This window comes from Mytilus galloprovincialis, chromosome 1 (assembly GCF_965363235.1).
Source record: "Mytilus galloprovincialis chromosome 1, xbMytGall1.hap1.1, whole genome shotgun sequence".
NCBI lineage: Eukaryota > Metazoa > Mollusca > Bivalvia > Mytilida > Mytilidae > Mytilus > Mytilus galloprovincialis.
This window is the reverse complement of record NC_134838.1, coordinates 57,282,697-57,307,470: the sequence shown is the minus strand read 5'-3', so window position 1 is coordinate 57,307,470 and position 24,774 is coordinate 57,282,697. Positions and strand designations below refer to the sequence as shown.

General features: G+C 32.8%; 2 protein-coding genes across 4 annotated transcripts in view; one reads left to right on the top strand and one right to left on the bottom strand.

Moving 5' to 3' along the window:
• The window catches only part of LOC143079410 (mitochondrial S-adenosylmethionine carrier protein-like), a gene marked incomplete in the record, with an annotated part of 79,285 nt that extends 60,276 nt beyond the window's left edge, over positions 1–19,009 (bottom strand). The window contains 2 exon segments of the mRNA XM_076254744.1: positions 12,626–12,725; positions 18,933–19,009. Coding sequence (XP_076110859.1) covers positions 12,626–12,658 — 33 coding nt within the window.
• Positions 19,010–19,064: 55 nt separating this feature from the next.
• Positions 19,065–24,774, top strand: part of LOC143079397 (uncharacterized) — a 45,434-nt gene continuing 39,724 nt past the window's right edge. For all 3 annotated transcript variants that reach the window (XM_076254721.1, XM_076254713.1, XM_076254730.1), the window contains exon 1: positions 19,065–19,254. In XM_076254721.1, coding sequence (XP_076110836.1) covers positions 19,154–19,254 — 101 coding nt within the window. In that variant the 5' untranslated portion in view covers positions 19,065–19,153. The remainder of the gene's footprint in view (positions 19,255–24,774) is intronic.

Below are 24,774 nucleotides of genomic sequence, written 5' to 3'. Positions count from 1 at the left end.
GCACTTTATTTTACATTTTAATATTTTATGATGTATTTAAAAGAGTAGGTATTGTTGCAAACTCCATTAGAAATTTGAATTGATATCAGTTTTGGAAAAAGGGAAACAGGGATGTGAAACTAGAGGCTCTAAAGAGCCTGTGTCGCTCACCTTGGTCTATGTGCATATTAAACAAAGGACACAAATGGATTCATGACAAAATTGTATTTTGGTGATGGTGATGTGTTTGAAGTTCTTACTTTACTGAACATTCTTGCTTCTTACAATTATATCTATAATGAACTTTGCCCATTAGTAACAGAGAAAAATATTTGGTAAAAATTTACATAAATTTACCAAATTAATGAAAATTGTTAAAAATTGACTATAAAGGGCAATAACTCCTTAAGGGGTCAATTGACCACTTAGGTCATGTGGACTTATTTGTAGATCTTACTTTGATGAACATTATCGCTGTTTACAGTTTATCGCTATCTATAATAGTATTCAAGATAATAACCAAAAACAGCAAAATTTCTTTAAAAATTACCAATTGGAGGGCAGCAACCCAACAACTGGTTGTCCAATTGATTTGAATATTTCAGGGCAGATATATATTGACTTGATTAACAATTTAACTCCTTGTCAGATTTCCTCTAAATGATTTTGGTTTCAGAGTTATAAGCAAAAAACTACATTTTACCCCTGTTCTATTTTAAGCCGTGGTGGCCATCTTGGTTGGATGGCCAGGTCATCGGACACATTTTTCAAACAAGGTACCTCAAAGATGATTGTGGCCAAGTTTGAATTAATTTGGCCCAGTAGTTTCAGAGGAGAAGATTTTTGTAAAAGATAACTAAGATTTACGAAAAATGGTTAAAAATTGACTATAAAGGGCAATAACTCCTAAAGGGGTCAACTGACCATTTCGGTCATGTTGACTTATTTGTAAATCTTACTTTGATGAACATTATTGCTGTTTACAGTTTATCTCTATCTATAATAATATTCAAGATAATAACCAAAAACGGCAAAAATTTCCTCAAAATTACCAATTCAGGGGCAGCAACCCAACAACAGGTTGACCGATTCATCTGAAAATTTCAGGGCAGATAGATCTTGACCTGATAAACATTTTTACTCCATGTCAGATTTCCTCTAAAAGTTTTGGTTTTTGAGTTATAAGCCAAAAACTGCATTTTACCCCTATGTTCTATTTTTAGCCGTGGCAGCCATCTTGGTTGGTTGACTGGGTCACGCCACACATTTTTTAAACTAGATACCCCAAAGATGATTGTGGCCAACTTTGGATTAATTTGGCCCATTAGTTTCAGAGGAGAAGATTTTTGTAAAAGATTACTTAGATTTATGAAAAATGGTTAAAAATTGACTATAAAGGGCAATAACTCCTTAAGGGGTCAACTGACCATTTCAGTCATGTTGACTTATTTGTAAATCTAACTTTGCTGAACATTATTGCTGTTTACTGTTTATTTCTATCGATAATAATATTCAAGATAATAACCAAAAACGGCAAAAATTTCCTCAAAATTACCAATTCAGGGGCAGCAACCCAACAACAGGTTGTCCGATTCATCTGAAAATTTCAGGGCAAATAGATCTTGACCCTATAAACAATTTTACCCCCATGTCAGATTTGCTCTAAATGCTTTAGTTTTTGAGTTATAAGCCAAAAACTGCATTTTACCCCTATGTTCTATTTTTAGCCGTGGTGGCCATCTTGGTTAGTTGGCCGGGTCACCGGACACATTTTTTAAACTAGATACCCCAATGATGATTGTGGCCAAGTTTGGTTTAATTTGGCCCAGTAGTTTCAGAGGAGAAGATTTTTCTAAAAGATAACTAAGATTTACGAAAAATGGTTAAAAATTGACTATAAAGGGCAATAACTCCTAAAGGGGTCAACTGACCATTTGGGTCAGGTTGACTTATTTGTAAATCTTACTTTGCTGAACATTATTGCTGTTTACAGTTTATCTCTATCTATAATAATATTCAAGATAATAACCAAAAACAGTAAAATTTCCTTAAAATTACCAATTCAGGGGCAGCAACCCAACAACGGGTTGTCCGATTCATCTGAAAATTTCAGGGCAGATAGATCTTGACCTGATGAACAATTTTACCCCCATGTCAGATTTGCTCTAAATGCTTTGGTTTTTGAGTTATAAGCCAAAAACTGCATTTTACCCCTATGTTCTATTTTTAGCCATGGCGGCCATCTTGGTTGGTTGACCGGGTCACCAGACACATTTTTTAAACTAGATACCCCAATGATGATTGTGGCCAAGTTTGGTTAAATTTGGCCCAGTAGTTTCAGAGGAGAAGATTTTTGTAAAAGTTAACGACGCCAGACGACGACGGACGACAGACGACGGACGACAGACGACGGACGCCGGACGCCGGACGCCAAGTGCTGAGAAAAGCTCACTTGGCCCTTTGGGCCAGGTGAGCTAAAAAGGGGGGGGGGTTAAATTTTTCTCATTTCAGATTTCATAAATAAAAAGAAAATTTCTTCAAACATTTTTTTGAGAGGATTAATATTCAACAGCATAGTGAATTGCTAAAAGGCAAAAACAAACTTTTAAGTTCATTAGACCACATTCATTCTGTGTCAGAAACCTATGCTATGTCAACTATTTAATTTTAGATTTAAAAAGTTTGAAGAAGAAATCTTTAATTGTAAAATTTGTAAAATCTTGACATTTGTTTTGTGTAAAAAAAACCCATGTAATGTCAAAAATTTGATCACAATCCAAATTCAGAGCTGTATCACGCTAGAATGTTTTGTCCATACTTGCCCCAACTGTTCAGGGTTTGACCTCTGTGGTCGTATAAAGCTGCGCCCTGCGGAGCACCTGGTTTATGTTCAAATTAGACCTTTTTTTCCCCATGTTCATTGAATGGAATATTTTTAATATATTTAAAGTTCACATTATTTTTATTTCATTATAAACTAGAGAACATTCTGATTCCAGTGATATCTAGTTTTATACAAGTATCTTTATTAATCAGTCCACCACTGAGGGTCACTTATGCATGGTCCCTCAAAATGTGATGTCATAGAAAAAAACTGTTGATTGCACCCTTAAAGGGACAAATATATATTAGAGTGATGTTTTCGCATAGAAATGTGTACGCGAATGGAGTAAAACAATTCTGAAAAATATTGTACGGCACATATACTTTAATTTAAAAGCATCAGTTTGGTATATTTAATGCAAATATTACAGATTTGTACATTATAAGCAACCAGAAATAAGAAAACCAGACTCTGCGCGAATATTGAAGTTTTTTTCATTTTTTGTGACGTCATGATATTTTATTCAATCTCTCATATATTTGGAACCAAAAGTTGCACATGCAAAGTGTAGATTTTTTCTACTTTGACCTGTACTTCTGATCAGTGTGACATAAATTTTAATTCGTTATAATATATATTTGGTACTTTTTAAAGTCATAAAGGTACAAGTGCCATTCCTAAGAAAAACACTATTTCCATATTTTTCTCAACTCAGCTATAACTTAGTTCACATAATACTAGGGACAAAATATATTTCAAGTAACTTTATTCATGCTTATTTCATAGCTTTTATTCTATTTATTCAAAAGAAACCCTAGTTTATGATTTATCTTCTTTGTAAAACTGATGAAAATGGGATACTGGAAATGTTTGGAGTTTGATGGTTAAACTGTTTGCCACTGCCCAATATGCCAGTACTATGCGACATGAAAAAAGAGCTGTATTTTCACTATTCGTGGTCACAATCCTTAAAGTCAGACATCATTTTAATCGGTACAGTACAGATTCAGAAAAGCTAAGAAATTTTAATATATCCCATATAAAGTTTTGCCTTAAGGGTGCTATAAACAGTTTCGTATAAAAAAACTAGGGGTTATTCCCGACTAAAACTAACCATGGAGGGAAACCCCTGTTTATTCACTCAATTGGTGAAAAAGTATCATGTTTTTTGTATTTGATTGTAAAAATTAGTTAATTAGCTTTCAATTAAAACAGGTTGAATGATTGAAATAGTTTTAAAAATTATATTAACTTTACATGTTTTGAGGGGAGAAAACACTGTAAACATCCTGTTTTTTTGGCAGTGAAAATTGAAAACTTATTTGCAGCCATTGTAGCTCTTTTCGGAGCAGGAAACCCTACCCTGAAACAAGATTTTTTTGAAAGGCCAGGTAAAAACCTACAAATTTCATACAGTTTTGATTATGTAAAATGTGCATGAATCATAGCTTCATGGGTGTGCACATGACCTGGTTTCAAGTTTTTTATGTTCAAATTAGACCTTTTTTTCCCCATGTTCATTGGATGGAATATTTTTAATATATTAAAAGTACACACTATTTTTATTTCATTATAAACTAGAGAACATTCTGATTCCAGTGATATCTAGTTTTATACAAGTATCTTTATTAATCAGTCCACCACTAAGGGTCACTTATGCATGGTCCCTCAAAATGTGACTTCATAGAAAAAAACTGTTGATTGCACCCTAAGTCCCCCATTGGCGGCCATCTTGGATGATGGATCGGCTACAAAGTAACAAAACTTGGTCAGTACCTCATGCTATGTTTGGTTTCATTCCATTCAGTGGTTCTCTAAAAGAAGTCATTTGTATGCATTTCTCATAGGGTCCTATGTTAAACTAAGTCCCCCGCTGGAGGCCATCTTGGATGGTGGATTGGCTACAAAGTAACAAAACTTGGTCAGCACCTCATAAGGAACATTCATGCTATGTTTGGTTTCATTCCATTCAGTTGTTCTCTAAAAGAAGTCATTTGTATGCATTTCTCATAGGGTCCTATGTTAAACTAAGTCCCCTGCTGGCGGCCATCTTGGATGATGGATCGGCTACAAAGTAATGATACTTGGTCAGCACCTCATAAGGAACATTCATGCTATGTTTGGTTTCATTCCATTCAGTTGTTCTCTGAAAGAAGTCATTTGTATGCATTTCCCATAGGGTCCTATGTTAAACTAAGTCCCCTGCTGGCGGCCATCTTGGATGATGGATCTGCTACAAAGTAACAACACTTGGTCAGCACCTCATAAGGAACATTCATGCTATGTTTGGTTTCATTCCATTCGGTGGTTCTCTAAAAGAAGTCATTTGTATGCATTTCTCATAGGGTCCTATGTTAAACTATTAAAGTCCCCTGCTGGCGGCCATCTTGGATGATGGATCGGCTACAAAGTAATAATACTTGGTCAGCACCTCATAAGGAACATTCATGCTATGTTTGGTTTCATTCCATTCGGTGGTTCTCTAAAAGAAGTCATTTGTATGCATTTCTCAAAGGGTCCTATGTTAAACTTGAGTCCCCTGCTGGCGGCCATCTTGGGTGATGGATCAGCTACAAAGTAATAATACTTGGTCAGCACCTCATAAGGAACATTCATGCTATGTTTGGTTTCATTCTATTCGGTGGTTCTCTAAAAGAAGTCATTTGTATGCATTTCTCAAAGGGTCCTATGTTAAACTTGAGTCCCCTGTTGGTGGCCATCTTGGATAATGGATCAGCTACAAAGTAATGATACTTGGTCAGCACCTCATAAGGAACATTCATGCTATGTTTGGTTTCATTCCATTCAGTGGTTCTCTAAAAGAAGTCATTTGTATGCATTTCCAATAGGGTCCTATGTTAAACTAAGTCGCCAGCTGGCGGCCATATTGGATGATGCATCAGCTACAAAGTAACAACACATGGTCCGCACCTCATAAGGAACATTCATGCTATGTTTTGTTTTATTCCATTCAGTGGTTCTCTAAGAGAAGTCATTTGTATGCATTTCCCATAGGGTTCTATGTTAAACTAAGTCCCTACGCTGGCGGCCATCTTGGATGATGGATTGGCTACAAATAACATTACTTGGTCAGCACCTCATAAGGAACATTCATGCCATGTTTGGTTTCATTCTATTCAGTGGATCTCTAGAAGAAGTTCAAAATGTAAAAAGTTAACGACGACGATGATGGACGACGGATGCCAAGTGATGAGAAAAGCTCACTTTGCCCTTCTGGCCAGGTGAGCTTAAAAATGGGATAATTGCAAGAGCAAAAGCAAAATGGGAAGCAGAAGGAGAAAAATGTACAAACTACTTTTGTAATTTAGAAAAGACATTATAATGAAAAAATTAGTCCTAAAGTTATCAACGAAAATGGAGATGAAATCTTTGATCAATTCAAAATGTTGGAAGAACAGAGAAAATTCTATCAAAATTTGTACTCATCAAAACATGCCTTTTGTAAAACGGAACATGAAACTATGTTTTTTAATAAAAATAACTCTTTTATCAATTGTTTATCAGAAGAACAAATGTTAGAAGCTGAGGGAAAATTATCAATTCAACAATCGGCCTAGCCACAATCAGATGTGCATTTTGTGTTTCACATGAAGTCAAAAATGAGTATCACCTCAGGGAAAAACTCTTTTGATATTTTGGTTCAAAAATGGTTTAAATTATGAAAAATTGCCATCGTTAGGCTAACACTGGAAGCATTTAAATAATTACATGCAGTTTTTGGAAGAAATATTTAATATTTTTATTAAATAAATGGTGTTTAAAAACTGTATAATTTTCTTTAATGGTTGCCTTCAAGACATGGTCACCAGTGTCAGATTTTTGGTCAATGACAAAGACAACAAAATATGTATAGAATTATTGAATATCAAACATTTTAATTGAAAAACTAGAGGCTCGTGTCGCTCACCTTGGTCTATGTGCAATATTATACAATGGACACAGATAAATTCATGACAAAATTGTGTTTTGGTGATCATGATGTGTTTGTAGATCTTACTTTACTGGACATTCTTCTTGCTACAATTATCTTTATCTATAATGAACTTGGCCCAGTAATTACAGTGGAAAATATTTTCTAAAAATTTACAAAAAATTATGAAAATTGTTAAATAATGACTATAAAGGGCAATAACTCCTTAAGGGGTAAACTAAAAAATTTGATAATGTTGACTTATTTGTAGATCTTACTTTGCTGAACATTATTGCTATTTTACAGTTTATCTTGATCTATTATAATATTCAAGATAATAACCAAAAACTGCAAAATTTCCTTAAAATTACTAATTCTGGGGCAGCAACCCAACAACAGGTTGTCTGTTTTGTCTGAAAATTTCAGGGCAGATAGATCTTGACCTGATAAACAATTTATTCCCCGTCAGATTTGCTCTAAATGCTTTGGTTTCAGAGATATAAGCCAAAATCTACATTTCGCCCTATGTACTATTTTTAGCCATGGCGGCCATCTTGGTTAGTTGGCAGGGTCAAGCCACACATTTTTAAAACTAGATACCCAAATGATGATTGTGGCCAAGTTTGGTTATATTTGGCCCAGTAGTTTCAGAGGAGAAAATTTTTTATAAGAATACTAAAATTTTAGAAAAACGGGTTGTCCGATTTGTCTGAAAATTTTAGGGCAAATAGATCTTGACCTGATAAACACATTTACTCCATGTCAGATTTGCTCTAAATGCATTGGTTTTTGAGTTATAAGCCAAAAACTGCATTTTACCCCTATGTTCTATTTTTAGCCATGGCGGCCATCTTGGTTGGATTGCCAGATCAGGCCACACATTTTTTAAACTAGATACACCAAAGATGATTGTGGCCAAGTTTGGATTAATTTGGCCCAGTAGTTTCAGAGGAGAAGATTTTTGTAAAAGATTACCAAGATTTACGAAAAATGGTTAAAAATTGATTATAAAGGTCAATTACTCCTAAAGGGGTCAACTGACCATTTTGGTCATGTTGACTTATTTGTAAATTTTACTTTGCTGAACATTATTGCTGTTTACAGTTTATCTCTATCTATAATAATATTCAAGATAATAACCAACCAGGTGCTCCGCAGGGCGCAGCTATATACAACCCCAGTGGTCGAACCCTGAACAGTGGGGGCAAATTTGGTCACAATATTCAAGCTTGATACTGTCTGAATATTGATTGTGATCAAATTTTTTACATAATATGGGTTTTTGTCACAAAATTAATGAGGTCAAAGATCTAACAAATCTATTGCACAATACTGTGCAATTGAATATTTCTTTTTGAAATTTTTCAAAATTTGAAAAAAAAGGAATCCCTTTAAAAATGGTAAACAAAAAATCCCCACCCCCCACTTTTTGAAACCCCCATTGGAGCAATAGCCCTTAAACTCAATCCCATGCTTTCTTTTGAAGTATTGAACCTTGTAGTACAATTTCAGAGAGATCCATACACTTAACACAAGTTATCGTCATGATTGTTTGGAAACTAGAAACATGCTTCTTTTTGGCCCTTTTTAGGCCCCTAAATCCTACATATTTTGGGCAATTAACCCAAAACTTAATCCCAGCCTCCCCTTTTTTATATGGTACGTTGTGGTACAATTTCATTGTGAAACCCTACATTCTCTTCTTCAGTTCAAAATGTATTACTTATGTAAAGTTTATCTTCTTGTTTTTACAAGCCTATAACATAGACCCAATATGTAATGCACATCTGATCTAGGCCGAATGTCTGAGTGAATAGGCCTTAAAAAACATGAAAAATAATAAATCACCAGGGGTAGATGGGTACACAGCAGAGTTTTATAATTTTTTCTGGAATTACCTTAAGTTCTATTTACTTAATTCCTTTAATTATAACTTTGAAGAAGGCTCGTTATCAATTTCGCAAAGACAAGGCATTGTTACATGCATACCAAAAGAAGGGAAATCCAAGTTTTATCTAAAAAAACACCCTTTAAAATGTTGATATGAAAATATGTTGTGCGTCTATTGCAAACAGAATTAAACCTTTGCTCAAACATATTATAGTGAAACACAGTTGGGATTTATTAAAGGTAGATACATTGGGGAATGAACAAGACTTATTTTTGACCTGATAGAAAGAACTGAAGAAGAAAATATACCTGGACTTTTACTCCTTTTAAATTTGCAAAAGCATTTGATACTCTTGAATGGTCATTCATAAATTAAGCACTTGAATCCTTAGGTTTAGTCCTGATTTCTGTAATTTGGTAAAATCTTTATATTTCAATATCGAAAGTTGTATCATAAATAATGGTCATTGCTCTAGTTTCTTTAATATAGAAAGAGGGGTTCGTCAAGGGGATCCTTTATCCCCTTACCTTTTTATACTGGCTCTGGAACTCATGAGTGCAGCAATGAAAAATAACCCAGATATTAATGGTATTAAGATAAACAACTCTGAATATTTGCTTAGTCAATATGCAGATGACTCAAACTTAACTTTAGATGATGATGAAAAATCGTTAGAACAATCTTTATATATTTTAGAAAAGTTCTCCGAGTGTTCTGGTTTATGAGCAAACTTAGAAAAAACAGAAGCCATTTGGATTGGGTCAAAAGCACATTCAAAGGAAATTTTTCACCAAGGAGAAAGATTAAACTGGAATCAAACAGGGAAATTTAAACTCTTACTAAGTCTTAGGTATAAACTATGATCTTTTTGCTGTCGACAAGACTGTCTATAATTTTGAAGAGAAAATTGAAAAGATAAAGGCATTATTAAATACTTGGATTTACCTAGATCTTACATACCTAGGAAAAATTACAGTCATAAAGTCTTTAGCATTGCCAATTCTCATTCAGTCATTAACAATATTGCCAAATCCCTCTTTTGAAAATTTTAAGAAATGGAATGGTAAACCAGTTAAAATCAAAAGAAATGTCATGAATGTCCTAATCGGATCATATGATACTGGTGGACTAAAGATGCCTCATATTGAATCCTTCTGTTATTCATTAAAAATGACATGGATCTATAAATTATTAGACCCTTTCAATCTTTCTCCTTGGAAAATTCTTTTCAATGATAAATATAGAAAATATGGTGCAGATAAAATATGGATGATGAATAAGGATAGTATTAAACAAATTTCAATAGATTTTAATAGATTTTGGAAGGACATTCTTCTTAATTGGGCTAAACTGAGAAATGCAACTCATGACTAAAATGGCTTTATGGGCCAATCTATTTGGTTTATTACACTTTTAAAAATTGATAATAAAACTATTTTTTATGAAAAATGGTGTGAGGCAGGAATATTTTTTGTCAATGATTTACTGAATGAGAACAATGAATTTCTTTCTTTTAATCAATTTAAAGAAAGATATGATATTAATACAAATTTTCTTCAATTCTATGGTATATATCATATGGTACCAAGTAGTTGGAAGTACCACATCAAAAACTGTGAAAACAAAATCAACATATCTTCAACCTTTCACAGTTCTCCTGCAATAGGTGAAAAAATAGAAAAAACAGATGCTCCACAGGGCGCAGCTTTATATGACCGCAGCGGTTGAACCCTCAACAGTTGGGGCAAGTATGGACACAACATTAAAGCTTGATACAGCTCTGAATTTGGATTGTGATTAAATAGTTGACACAACATAGGTTTCTGACACAGAATGAATGTGGTCTAAGAACCTAAACTTAAAAACTTAACAATTTTAAATTGGACATTTACCTATTATGGTCTAATATCCAAAATCTAAATACATGGTGAGATTCAGCATATCATAGAACCCCAAGAATTCAATTTTGGATGAAATCAAATAATGTTCAATTTTAGACCCTTTAGACCTCAATGTGGACCAATTTGATAACCAGGCCCAAATATTAAAAATCTAAATACATGGTTAGATTCAGAATATTGAAGAACCCCATATATTCAATTTTTGTTGAAATCAAACAAAGTTTAATTTTTGACCCTTTGGACCTTAATGTAGACCAATTTGAAAATGAGACAATACTGTGCAATTGAATATTTCTTGCTATTGCGCTATACTCTGCAATTGAAGATTTCTTGCTATTGCACAATACTGTGCAATTGAAGATTTCTTGCTATTGCCCAATACTGTGCAATTGAAAATTTCTTGCTATTGCACAATACTTATTATAATAATTTTGGACCCCGATTTGGACCAACTTGAAAACTGGGCCCATAATCAAAAATCTAAGTACATGTTTAGATTCAGCATATATATCAAAGAACCCCAAGAATTCAATTTTTGTTAAAATCAAGCTAAGTTTAATTTTGGACCCTTCGGACCTTAATGTAGACCAATTTGAAAACAGGACCAAAAATTAAGAATCTGAATACACAGTTAGATTTGGCCTATCAAAGAACCCCAATTATTCATTTTTTCATGAAATCAAACAAAGTTTTGGCCCCCAATTCGTTGGGACCAAAACTCCCAAAATCAATCCAGACTGTCCTTTTGTGGTCATAAATCTTGTGTTAAAATTTCGTAGATTTCTATTAACTTATACTATCTTAAAGTTATTGTGCAAAAACCAAGAAAAATGCTTATTTGGGACCTGTTTTTGGCCCCTAATTCCTAAACTGTTGGGACTTAAACACCCAAAATCAATCCCAACCTTCCTTTCATGGTCATAAATAAAGGCAACAGTAGTATACCGCTGTTCAAACTCATAAATCCATGGACAAAAAACAAAATCGGGGTAACAAACTAAAACTGAGGGAAATGCATTAAATATAAGAGGAGAATAACGACACAACACTACAATGTAACACAAACAGAAACGGACCAAGCATCAGACAAAATCCCACGAGAAAAACAAATATAACATCAACCTTGTGTTTAAATTTCATAGATTTCAATTTACTTTTATTAAAGTTAAAGTGCGAAAACCAAATGTCTTCGGACGACGCCAACTTGATACCAATATACGACCAAAAAAGTTTCAATTTTTGCAGTCGTATAAAAAGCTGTGCCAAATACGGCTTTTCACTTGATTTTTATAATTTGTTCTTATGGTTTACTGTCACACCACTGTTTCATGTTAGCATGGTTAGGAGGGTTGGCATCTTCAAACAAGTTAAACCCAGCCACATTTTATATGTGTCTGTCCAAAGTCAGGAGCCAGTAATTGTAATTGAGTGGTTCACATGTTTTGCTATTTCTCATATTAGTTTGTTGTTTATTGTTTTGCATAGTTTGATCTTATTTTGTGCCTTTACACCACTGTGTCAGGTCAGGGGAGGGTTTGGCACTAACAAACAAGTTTAACCTTCTAAATCAGAAGCCTGTAGTTCAGTGTTATTTGGTTGTTGCTGTGTATTTTTTTTTTCATTTATTTATACATGTATAAATAATGCAGTTACATTCTTGTTTGAATTGTTAATTTTGTAATTTTGGGGCTTTTCTTAGCTAACTATGTGGTATGGGCTTTTTTTGAAAACCTTTAGTTGTTAATTTCTGTGTTACTTGTTTTTTTGTGGAGAGTTGTCTCAATGGCAATCATACCACATCTTCTTATTTTATAAGAAATATTGACACAATATTTGTGGAAATGTAAAAAGGAAACATCTGCAGGTGTGAGTGAGGTTGAGGCTAGCAACATAATTAAAGAAAAAAGCTTCAAGAAAGCCCCTGCCCCAAATGACAATAACTTAACATTACTCAAAGGGGTAAAATATCAATTACAAAATGGTAAAGAATTAAAGATTGCCTCTGAAATGAAAATGATCAACAACAAATAATGCAATTTATATCAACAACATATAATACAATGATCAACAATAAAAAATAAAAGTTTGAAATAACTAACCAGTAATGCAACTCTAAAATCAGTGTCTGTCATAATAAATAGTCAGTATTAAATCTCATGAGTAAATTCCAATATCTATTGTATTCTTGTCTGATAATACCTAAAAAGACAATAAAACATTTATTTGATCAATTCTTCAATTTTCTTATTCCTATATCATGTACATAATGTATTTCATTGTCATGTATATTATCTATAAATAACGTATATATATTGCCAATCTGTCTCCAAATTTGCAGATCTGAGCAAAGATCTAGAACGATTGTGAACTGTGAGTGTACAATTCAAGAATGAAGATGGTGGTATACCATGAATCTACCTTAACCATGTTAACATGATTAAATTTTCCAGATTTATTGACCAAAATTATGTTAACTTTGGCCACAGAGAGGTCAATTAATCCAATTCACAATTCTAAAATATGGATTTGTGTACAATTTGTGGTATATGCATGGTAAGCATGGTAAGTGAAAAGATTATATCCTTTCTAAATCTTAAAGATAAACTTGAACTATTCAAAGATGCATTTTCTTTGCATATCCCTAATGCGCCTCAAAATGAAGAACTCAACAGTTGTGAGTAAACAAAAAAAATCTCTGTGAAGTGATATTGGGCATGTTTCTATTTTTAACAAGTGACTGAGCCTAACCATTTGTGTTGATTTGAAAAGTCATGAAAGTAGATAGAGGAACATAGAATAAAAGTGTAAAAACTATGGAGCTATTTTATGTGTTCCAAGTATTAAATTTTCAAAGCACTTGTGTTAAAAAAGGGATTTTTTTACCACAAAGAGCCACATTATAAGAAACTACTTTAAATTAACTTCACATGCCCTTTAATATTTAGAAAATTTAAACTGAATTGGATTTTGCCGTGCGCAAAAATCAGTTTTATAATTCACTCACCTTGGTCTATGTGCATATTAAACAAAGTACCCAGATGGATTCATGACAAAATTGTGTTTTGGTGATGGTGATGTGTTTGTAGATCTTACTTTACTGAACATTCTTGCTGCTTACATTTATCTTTATCTATAATGAACTTGGCCTAGTAGTTACAGAGGAAAATATTTTGTAAATATTTACAAAATTTATGGAAATTGTTGAAAATTAACTATAATCTATTAAACCAATTGTATATGTACATATATATACAGGCAGTGTATGTGTGTCCTCATATGCAGGGATGAGTAGTCAAATTGGCATTTGTAGGCTATGCGTCCCTGCATCCAAAATGCCATCAGATCCGACATGAAAAGTGAACTATACACGGAAATTATCGCAATTAGTAAATAAATTGATTACTACTCAGAAGTTTTATAAACAATAGTAAGTGAACAGTTTCTTTCAGTTAATAAATATTCTTAGAATGGAAGATTGATATATATGTTGGGAAGACAATTAAAACTATGGAACAATTTGTTCAAAAGTTGTACCAGTCAAATACATACATTTGTACAATTGTATAAAAGAAACTCTTATAATCAATTGTGGATTTAGTGAAAAAAATACCTTGGAACAGAAAAACTTGGGAAGAAGAATTAATGCTTACAAGGGGCACTAGCTTTCAAATTCATGTTCACTAATTTGACTCAAATTCACAAACTTTTCCTTAAAAAACTGGTCATGCATGATTCATGCGTTATCCTCAGGTAAATTGAAGTTCACATGGACACACATTTCAATAAGGTCAAATTATTCACTTGCAAGTGAATGATTATTCTTCAATGTTTCTCAGCTTATTTTGTCAAAATTAAACCATACTTGGCTGCTAAAAGTAAATTATTATGTCACTATTTCACTTTCATAAATGATTGAAGAATATTTTATAGATTTTTCATACATCTCGTAGCAAGTGCCCCTTTAATAGACTCAATTTTTCCTGTAGGCAGAAAATTCCATACATACGACATGAAAAAAGGTCTAATACAAGGTATCTTTTTTTTTTAAAGGTGTAGTTTTAAAATCGGATTTGCCACAATGTTTGCTGTGTTTCATTCCTTAGTCAAGTCATCTTTATGAAACTTCTGTTGAATACTTTTTTTTCTAGTGTAAATTAAATCATTCATGATATAAAGGATATGCCTACATACATGACTTATTACTTGCTTCTTTAATCTATGTATATGTTGTGTACATTTTATTATTTTGTACAGGTTATTACTTGTACAAACACTTACTTGTATGATATGGAAAGCCAATGGGATCAAAATTCTTAATTCGTAACTTGTCAATTCGTAACTTGTAACTGTGTAATTTCTAAATTGTTAATTCGCAAATTGTTAATGTGTAACTTGTTACTGTGAAATTCATAATGCTTAATTCGTAAATTGTCAATTTGTAACTTGTACCTTTGTAGTTTCGACATTCTTAATCGGTAAATTGTCAGTTTGTTACTTGTAACTGTGCAATTTCATAATGCTTCATTTGTAAATTGCCAATTTGTAACTTGTATCTTTGTAAATTCAACATTCTTCATTTGTTAATTGTCAATTTGTAACTTGTAGATTTCAAAATTCTTTATTGGTAAATTGTCTTTTTGTATATTGATGTTTTGTAACTTGTAACATGTCGATTCGTGAATTGTCGATGTCACAGTGTGGGAACGGAACTGTACGGTGTTTTAATATTTTGGTCATTCGGGAGACTGTCAAGCGGTGCTCCGACATTCGAAAAACAACAAGTTGAGGAATGTAAGTTTTGATTAACGCAAACGTTACAATATTAAGTTTCTGTTTACAGATTTGGTATTGAAAACATTCTACACATATATATAGACCAATCAAATGCTATAAGCGACATATACAGCCAGACGTTTTCTATTAAACGGTTGAGCTCCGATTAAATCGCTCAAAAGTCTTCATCAACAGCGAATAAAATTTCAAAAAAAAAATCAAAAGGATATTCATAACTACATCAATTTTTACAATTAAGTCTTTGGTGATATATAGTCTAATCATTCTGAAAGTTTTGTAAGGATTGTTTCAGTAGAAAATTAAATAAATCAATTTTCTTGATGTTGGTTAATATTATTGACTGTACAATCGCTTGCTTGCCAGCTGTATACTTGCTCGGAGCCTTTCTGTACAATCACTCGGGCAAAATAATAAAATAGATTGCATATTTATTTCATTGTTTTCTATTTCTTCACTTAATATTGATGTATTAAATATATAAATAAGAGTGAACATAAATTTTGTCATTGTTTTCAAAATGATAAAAACTCCCAAAATCAAACCCAACCTTCCTTTTATGGTCATAAACCTTGTGTTTAAATTTCAAAGATTTCTATTTACTTATACTAAAGTTATGGTGCGAAAACCAAGAATAATGCTTACTTGGGCCCCTTTTTGGCCCCTAATTCCTAAACTGTTCAGACCTCAACTCCCAAAATCAATCCCAACCTTCCTTTTGTGGTCATAAACCTTGTGTTTAAATTTCATTGATTTCTATTCACTTATACATTTACTAAAGTTATTGTGCGAAAACCAAGAATAATGCTTATTTGGGCCCTTTTTTGGCCCCTAATTCCTAAACTGTTTGAACTAAAACTCCCAAAATCAATCCCAACCTTCCTTTTGTGGTCATAAACCTTGTGTCAAAATTTCATAGATTTCTATTTACTTATACTAAAGTTATAGTGCGAAAACCAAGAAAAGGCTTATTTGGGCCCTTTTTGGCCCCTAATTCCTAAAATTTTGGGACCAAAACTCCCAAAATCAATCCCAACCTTCCTTTTGTGGTTATAAACCTTGTGTTAAAATTTCATAGATTTCTATTCACTTTTACTAAAGTTAGAGTGCGAAAACTAAAAGTATTCGGACGACGACGACGCAAGACGACGACGACGCCAACGTGATAGCAATATACGACGAAAAATTAAAATTTTTGCGGTCGTATAAAAATGTAGAACCCAGTAGAACCCACCATGCAACTTCCTGTTTTCGTATGACTTGCAACCTTTCCATACATCAAAGAGCAATTTGGAATCTCTCGAGACTTCGGTCCAATGATTTACCAAAGAGTTACAGAAAAGGACCGAAAAGAACATACATATATATTTATTATATATAACAATATATATATATATATATATATAATACACACGATTTGTTTATGTTGTTAACAATACCTCGAAATAAATGAATGTATAATTCAAATTTAATTAGCCCCACAGGACGCAATTACGACTGGACACAATTACGAACGATTTCCAATGTTTGCCTTCTGAGATCATATTTATTTATATTTATCCATTAATGTTTTTTATAAATAAAAACCCTATTATCATGATTATAATTCCCTTGTTTTCATGATAATACAATTTATGTGCACTTGGTGAATGTTGATGACGATGACAAAATCATTCGGAAATATTATAAAAACGGCAATCTGGCCTGCAAGTTATATAAAAAAAAATTTGTAAGGGTTCCGCGGAACCCAGTGTCTCGCCTACTTTTGCTGTTAATCACACACTCATCAAAAATGATGAAAAAAATCAATAAAATTATTCCTCTCGATACTATCTTTTGATTGTGAGAAGCTTCTGTCCAAGTTTGGTAAAAATCAAGGCTAGTTTAAGAATCTTAAAAATGTTTTAAATACTTTAACTGCAGACTGTATGTAATGTTAACTGGAAGAAAAACTAAGTCCATTTATGAGTAAAATACGGGAAAAATGGAATTTTATTTTTACATAATTTACTTCTGGATACTATCTCCTGATCATAAACAAGCTTCTGGCCAAGTTTCTTACAATTCCAGGATAGTTTAAGAAAGTTATTAAAATTTTAAAAACTTTAACCACAGAGTGAATGTAATGTTTCCTGGCAGAAAAAACTAAGTCCATTTATAAGTAAAATACGGAAAAAATGGAATTTTATTTTTACAAAATTTACTTCTGGATACTATTTTATGAACATAAACAAGCTTCTGTCCAAGTTTCGTACAATTCAAGAATAGTTTAAGAAAGTTATTAAAATTTCAAAAACTTTAACCACAGAGTGAATATTTGTGGACGCCGCCGACGACGACGACACCGACGCCGACGACACCGACGCCGACGGAATGTAGGATCGCTATGTCTCGCTTTTCGACTAAAGTCGAAGGCTCGACAAAAACCATAAAGGTAAGTGCATATTGCCTTCTTTTGTTCTTTTATAGAAAGAAAAATGTCTCCTGATTCTTTTCATATGCGTGATGCCTTTTATCTTGCCCAAATAACCCCACAATTGACGTTTTTTAGACTCTTGGGACCCTATTTATGGTCAAAAGAAAATATGTTAATTTATCGAAAAGTCCAGAGAACTTCGAAAGAAATGTTGACCTATATAAAAAAAAATCATAGATGAATGATAATTACACCATCGAAATGGATAAACTTGAATTTAGTGCTCCTTTAAAGGAGGAACTTGCACAAATACAAAAAAATTCAGAAATCTTTCCTTTACACATGACCGACATTTCGTCTGCCACCACTGCTGAAGTAATTGAAGTAAAAAACAAACTTGTGGATATTATTTTCCTATCATTTGCCTATGAAAATGTGTTTGAGATAAAGATTAATGTATGCTTTATCAATCTAGACTGTTGTCATTGATTTCTTCTGCAAGATATATCAAATATAGTGCTGTTCAGAATTGCGTCCATATGTGGCTCTCTTGACCCGTAAAACAAGGTCACGCAAATCTTACAAAAAGTATCCTAACGTGAATAAAAATTTATGTGGGATATGATGCAAAATGGAAAGCCTTCATACATGTTAAATTCTATGGTATAAACAATTCAAGAAAAGTAGTCTGCATAAAAGAATATTAATCATGGTTCAAAAATCGTTCGTAATTGTGTCCAGTGATTATAAGCGACCATAAAATTTCTTGAGTGATGACTAATGAAATTTGCTAATTTCCTTCGATTACTAAAAAAAGTCGATCTCCTTTTTGGTTCTTTTCGGTTCTTTTTTGTCCCTTTTGGTTCTTTTCTGTAAATCGTCGCCATCGAACCCTGAGACTGAGTTATTCGCTATATAGCAAGCGTAAAATAAGTGGTTGAACTGAACTGAAGGACTGCGACGTCACATTGATTAAAAAATTTTACTTTTTAATTTGCCCGGGTCCACCAGGCCCCCCTTCCTGGATCCGCTTAAGGCTGGGAGAGTACAGTGGAGTCCATGTGCACTGCCACTGGCTATCGGAATTAATGGAGATGTGCCAGGAACGTATTTACAAGGACAATCCTTCCCTTTTTTGTCATTGTAGTTGATCCATATTCGTGCCTTTTCATATTCATATATCTATCCACAGAACCTACCTGTTCTTAAATACTAATTTATAGATGTGTATAGTGTAACTTCGTAAAATGTCGTTCTCTTTATTAACCTTAGTCCTTTTGTATCTTCTTTTTTAAAGAGTACATTATTGCAACAGCAAATTTCATTGGTTAAAATCAATGTGACGTTGCAGTCCTTCAGTTCAGTCCAACAACTTTTTTTGTGTATACTAATAACTCCGAGACTTAGTCAACGATTGAAAATGTCGGATTTAGAAGTTGATAGTACTTCAAAATCACTGGTAGCTTCTTGGTTTGGGGTGAACACTCTCACCGAAACTACGGAGAATGATTTTGATAAAAAGTATGCTACAGTGCATCACGGGGGGTCAACTTCCTATTATTGGGTATACGGGGATGTGCCAAAAATATGGGTCATAATTTTGCGAGATTTTATATAAAAATGACCCTCCTTTTTAATGACATCCTATATTAAAATGCATTTATGTTTGATAACTATATATTGATTCTGGGTATGATCTACATATCATATATAAATATGCTATTGAGAATCATACATTATTAATGGTCAATTATTATATTAAATTAAATCAATTCATTTGAAAGTTCACCTTTCAAACAAAGTGCTTTCAAATAAGTTCCCAAATGAACCCCGGTGAGTTAGTGCTTATATAAGCATGGCTCATATTTTAAATATTTTATATAAGTATAGGTCATTCTTTCTTAAATATTTATATAACTATAGGTACTGAATTTCAGTGAATGTTATATTAGAATGGGTACGTTTTTTGAGGCAAAAATGGCACACCCCTACCAAGAAAATATCGAAGTTTTTATGGGGGGGGGGGGGGGGGGGGGGCTAGGATGAAATTTGAAAAAAATAGGCAGGACAGGAGTTTTGAGTAAAAAAAAAAGGCAGGATGAGACACTTGCAAAAAAAAAAAAGTCAGGACGACAATTTAGGTAAAAAAAAGTCAGGATAATCTAAAAAAAAAAAAGGCAGGACCGAACAGAGTGAAAAATAAAAAGGCAGGACAGAGATTACAGCTAAAAAAAAATGCAGGACAAAATTTTTCATCCTAGCCCCCCCCCATAAAAATCAAATGGTAGCTCCCTAAATTATTTATAAACTTTTTTTAACAGTAACTGGTCCCACAAGCACTTGTTGTGTCCTGTATTTATATGTAGCTCTAGGAGGTGCGATTGGGACGCTGATAAGAATAAGAATAAGAATAAGAATTTTATTAGTATAAAATCCAAACAATAGGATTGTTACTAAAAAAATACAACAAAAACAAACAAACAGACAGTGGCATATTATTAAATACAAAACGATAGTCATTAAACACTACAAACATGTAGCATTGAAAGAAAAACAAAAACATAGATTATTAGTATTAATTATAATACTATTTTTGACAGCATGCCTCCTCTTTAAAATTATCAATTAAAATATTATGCTTATGTTACAAAAAATATGTTATAATATATATAACATTATAAGTTAGCCATCAATTACACAGTTCATATATTGACATTATATTGTTTCTTGCATTATACATTTCACTTATGTAGTTAACAATGATAAGTAAAATATCACATTCTTCGCAGGAAAATATAAAATCAAATTTGTTTTCTTCACTCATTGAATTAAAACAGGGGACAATACTAGATATTTCATCAAACATTTTGATCCTAGTTTTATTAATTTCTGAACATGTTATGATAAAATGAAATTCATCTTCCACCTCTTTATGGCATAAAGGACATATTCTATTTTCTAAAGCTGTTTTGTTGTATCTACCACGTTCAACAGCCAGCATATACTATTACTTATTCTTATTTTAGCATAATTTTTTGTAACATTTTTATCAAAATTCAATAAAAGGTACTTTTCTAGTTCATACTTTACTTTAAATTTTCTGTAGGTTCTTAGTTTATTTCCATTTATTGAATTATCATCATTAAAGAGACAATTTCTCCAAAATATAATGTAATTTTCATTGAGCTTCTTCACAATGGCTAAAAGTAATCTTTTTTTAGAGAAGGTACATTGATTTTCCCAAACATGAGTGAAATTCAATTTTGAAAGTAGCATTTTAACTTTTGAAGCAAATCCATCATTTAACTGCTTGTTAGCTTTATAAACATTATATAATAATGACTCATTTTCATTTGACTTTAAAATATGTAACCAAAATCCTACAGAAGACTTAAGGGCCTGTATACAAATAGGGTACATTCCCAATTCAGCTAATACAGCTGTATTTACTGCCTTTGAATTAACATTTAGAAGACCTTTCGCAAATTTGATTTGGAGTTTTACTGATTCCATAGATAAATATTGAGATTCAAGAGTTTTGTTGTTCTTCACAATATTTAGCGACCATATCTCACTACAATACAGTAATATTGGGCTAACACAAGAATTAAATAGTTTCATATGGGAAAAAACATCCATCTTATCTGAGTAGAGTATTTTTTTTATACAAAACAATGCCTTAGAAGCTTTTTTACATAGGAGATTTACTGCATTAGTGAAAATTCCTGATGGCTTGAATAGTATACCTAAATATTTATATTCTGTGCAACATTCAATTACTTCATTATTCAATACAAACTTGTCTTTAGTAAGTTTTTTACCACTTTTATTAAATATCATTGTTTTTGTCTTGTCAAGATTGACAGTCAAGTTCCATTTTTCACAATAAGTATTTAACTTATTTAGACAATTTTGTAAACCTTCTGAGGATTCTGATATTAATACTAAGTCATCAGCATATAAAAGCTGATATGCGATGGTCACGCTGAAGTTATATGGTCTACGTCGTAGTGTGGTGGTCTGTTCGATGATATGAGATTTGTCGTTTAAAATCTACAGGACTGTGTTGCACAAACGTCTATTAAAATTAATACTCCATTAGGGTCTCACTAATTAGCGACAAGAAGCGACAAGAAAAAAAAATTAATATATATTTTTAAAAGCAAAAGTAAATTGGTTATTTTTTTTTCCTATTACGGGTATATTGATACATGTAGCTGCGAAAACATAGCTCTTAAGTGCATACAATACAGTTGACAGTTGCAGGGGAGATAATGATGTTGCTAACGTAAAATGTTATTTTCGCGACTTCAAACTATGACATATCGAGAAACGATGCATTTTTTGACTGATTTTTATCATTCAAACTGATTTAATTTGAAAACGAGTGCATGGACCCCTATTTTTTTAAACGAAATTTTGTTTCATTTTGTGGGGAGCTTATGTGGACAAAATTTTATAAAAACTGTAAATAGAGCATTTTTATTTATATTTTGATAAATATACAGCAAAAAATTACGTTTTTTTCTCAATTCATGATGACCATTTGATAAATATGAGTTATTTTTGAATAAAAAATGCATACATTTTTTGGATACTTATAAAATAGAGAAATTAAAAATTATTTAACAAAATTTAAAGACACATTGGTTTCCGGATAATAACTTTAGTTTAAGTGAATAGATCTTCATGAAATTTTTTCAGAAGGTTCAATACTACAAAAGGAAGGTTGGGATTGATTTTGGGGATGATGGTCCCAACCGATTAGGAATTAGGGTCCCAAAAGGGGCTCAAAACAAGTATTTCTAGTTTCAGGATAATAACTTGGGTAAAAGTATTTCATTGCTCTGAAATCATACCGCAATGTTTAAAACCACAAGTAGAAGGTTTGGATTCATTTTAGGGGTTATGGGGCCAAAGTTTAGGAATTAAGGGCCAAAAAGGGGTCAAAACAAGCATTTTTTTAGTTTCAAGACAATAACTGATGTGTAATTGTATGGATCTCTCTGAAATTGTACCACAATGTACCATATAACAAAGGGGAGGCTGGGTTTAAGTTTTGGGTAAATTGCCCAAAATTATGCAGGAATTAGGAGCCAAAAAGGGCCAAAAAGAAGCATGTTTCTAGTTTCCAAACAATCATGACAATAACTTGTGTTTAAGTGTATGGATCTCTCTGAAATTGTACTACATGGTTCAATACTGCAATGGAAAGCATGGGATTGAGTTTAAGGGTTATTGCTCCAAGGGGGTTTCAAAAAGTTGGGGGGGGGATGTTTTGTTTACTATTTTTTGAAGGGCTTCCTTTTTTTTCAAAATTGTTCAAATTTCGAATTTAGAAAAGTTTCAAGAAGAAATCTTCAATTGCACAGTATTGTGCAATAGATTTGTTAGATCTTTGACCACATTAATTTTGTGACAAAAATTTGATCACAATCCAAATTCAGACAGAATCAAGCTTGAATATTGTGATCAAATTTGCCCCAACTGTTGAGGGTTCAACCACTGGGGTCGTATAAAGCTGTGCCCTGCGGAGCACCTGGTTCTACCATAGAACAATTAAAAAAAACTTTTGGAAATTATTTTTTTCATCTATACTTCCTTTAATTGTTTAACTTTTTTGTACAATAGCTTTATATATCAACAGTAATATTAGTTGACAATAATAATTGTGAACAAAAAAATGAGTCATTGTTTGCAATGCATGCAATGGTTTGTACAGGAAATAAATATACATGGAATATAAAGAAGATATAGCAGGTAGCTTAAATCTATTAATGACATTTACCAAGAGTTCCAAATGGTGAAGTTGAAATCATCCCTTCGTAAATTTTACGGACGCCATCACGAGTTGGTTGACCGTTATGGAATAACCGTTTCACAAATGATATCGGATATGTTCCTTACGTCGTAACTACAATCCCCTTCCCTTTCATGAATATGACCTACCGAATTAGACTATTTACCGGATTTGTAATCACTTAAGCAACACGACGGGTGCCACATGTGGAGCAGGATCTGCTTACCCTTCCGGAGCACCTGAGATCACCCCTAGTTTTTGGTGGGGTTCGTGTTGTTTATTCTTTAGTTTTCTATGTTGTGTCGTGTGTACTATTGTTTTTCTGTTTGTCTTTTTTATTTTTAGCCATGGCGTTGTCAGTTTGTTTTAGATTTATGAGTTTGACTGTCCCTTTGGTATCTTTCGTCCCTTTTTTTTTTTTTACATGATTTAAGTGCAAAGAAATATTAATAAGTAAAGATTTAAATTAATTTCAGTAAATAATACCAAGGATTTGTATAGATCTAACTATACAAATCCTTGATAATATTAAAACATGAAACATGTCCCCTAGATACTTAAAATCAGCTCGAAAAAAGTTTGTACACATATGCCCTGAGATTTTATTCTTTAATGCAGGTGCATTTTCATAGGTTGACAGGTATGTCATCATTGCTGGTGATCCGATGGATAAATCTGTTGTAGAGTTGTCACTGACTCAGACATACTTATAAATATAATTATTTTCTGTGACTATCTTGCATTAATTCGTAGGATCCTTTACTATAGATAATTGAGCTGATCTGTAACAAAACCATCTCCATGCCTTATATATCATGTACTGTAGTACGACACTAGATTAAAACTGACGAGGAAAGGTAACACACGACCACCGAAAGCTTCATTTTTGTGAAGCCTAGGTGGTCGTGTGGTCTAGCGGGACGGCTACAGTGCTACATCCCGGCGATGGAAGAACAAAAAATTTGCGAAAGCATATTTACAGATCTAACATTGATGGGTTGATGTTTAGACGAGTTGTATGATATATATATTGACCTTTTGAGTCTGAAATAAATCAAGATTATATTATCCTATATAATTTGGTTTTGAATGATCCAGTGACAGATCCAGAACTTTTCCTAAAAGGGGGTGGGGGTGGGGAGGGCCCGCTGACTGACCTAAGGGGGACCTGCTCGAGTCATGATTCCCTATAACATGTATAAAATCAACCAATTTTTTTCCCTGGATCCGCCTATGGAATC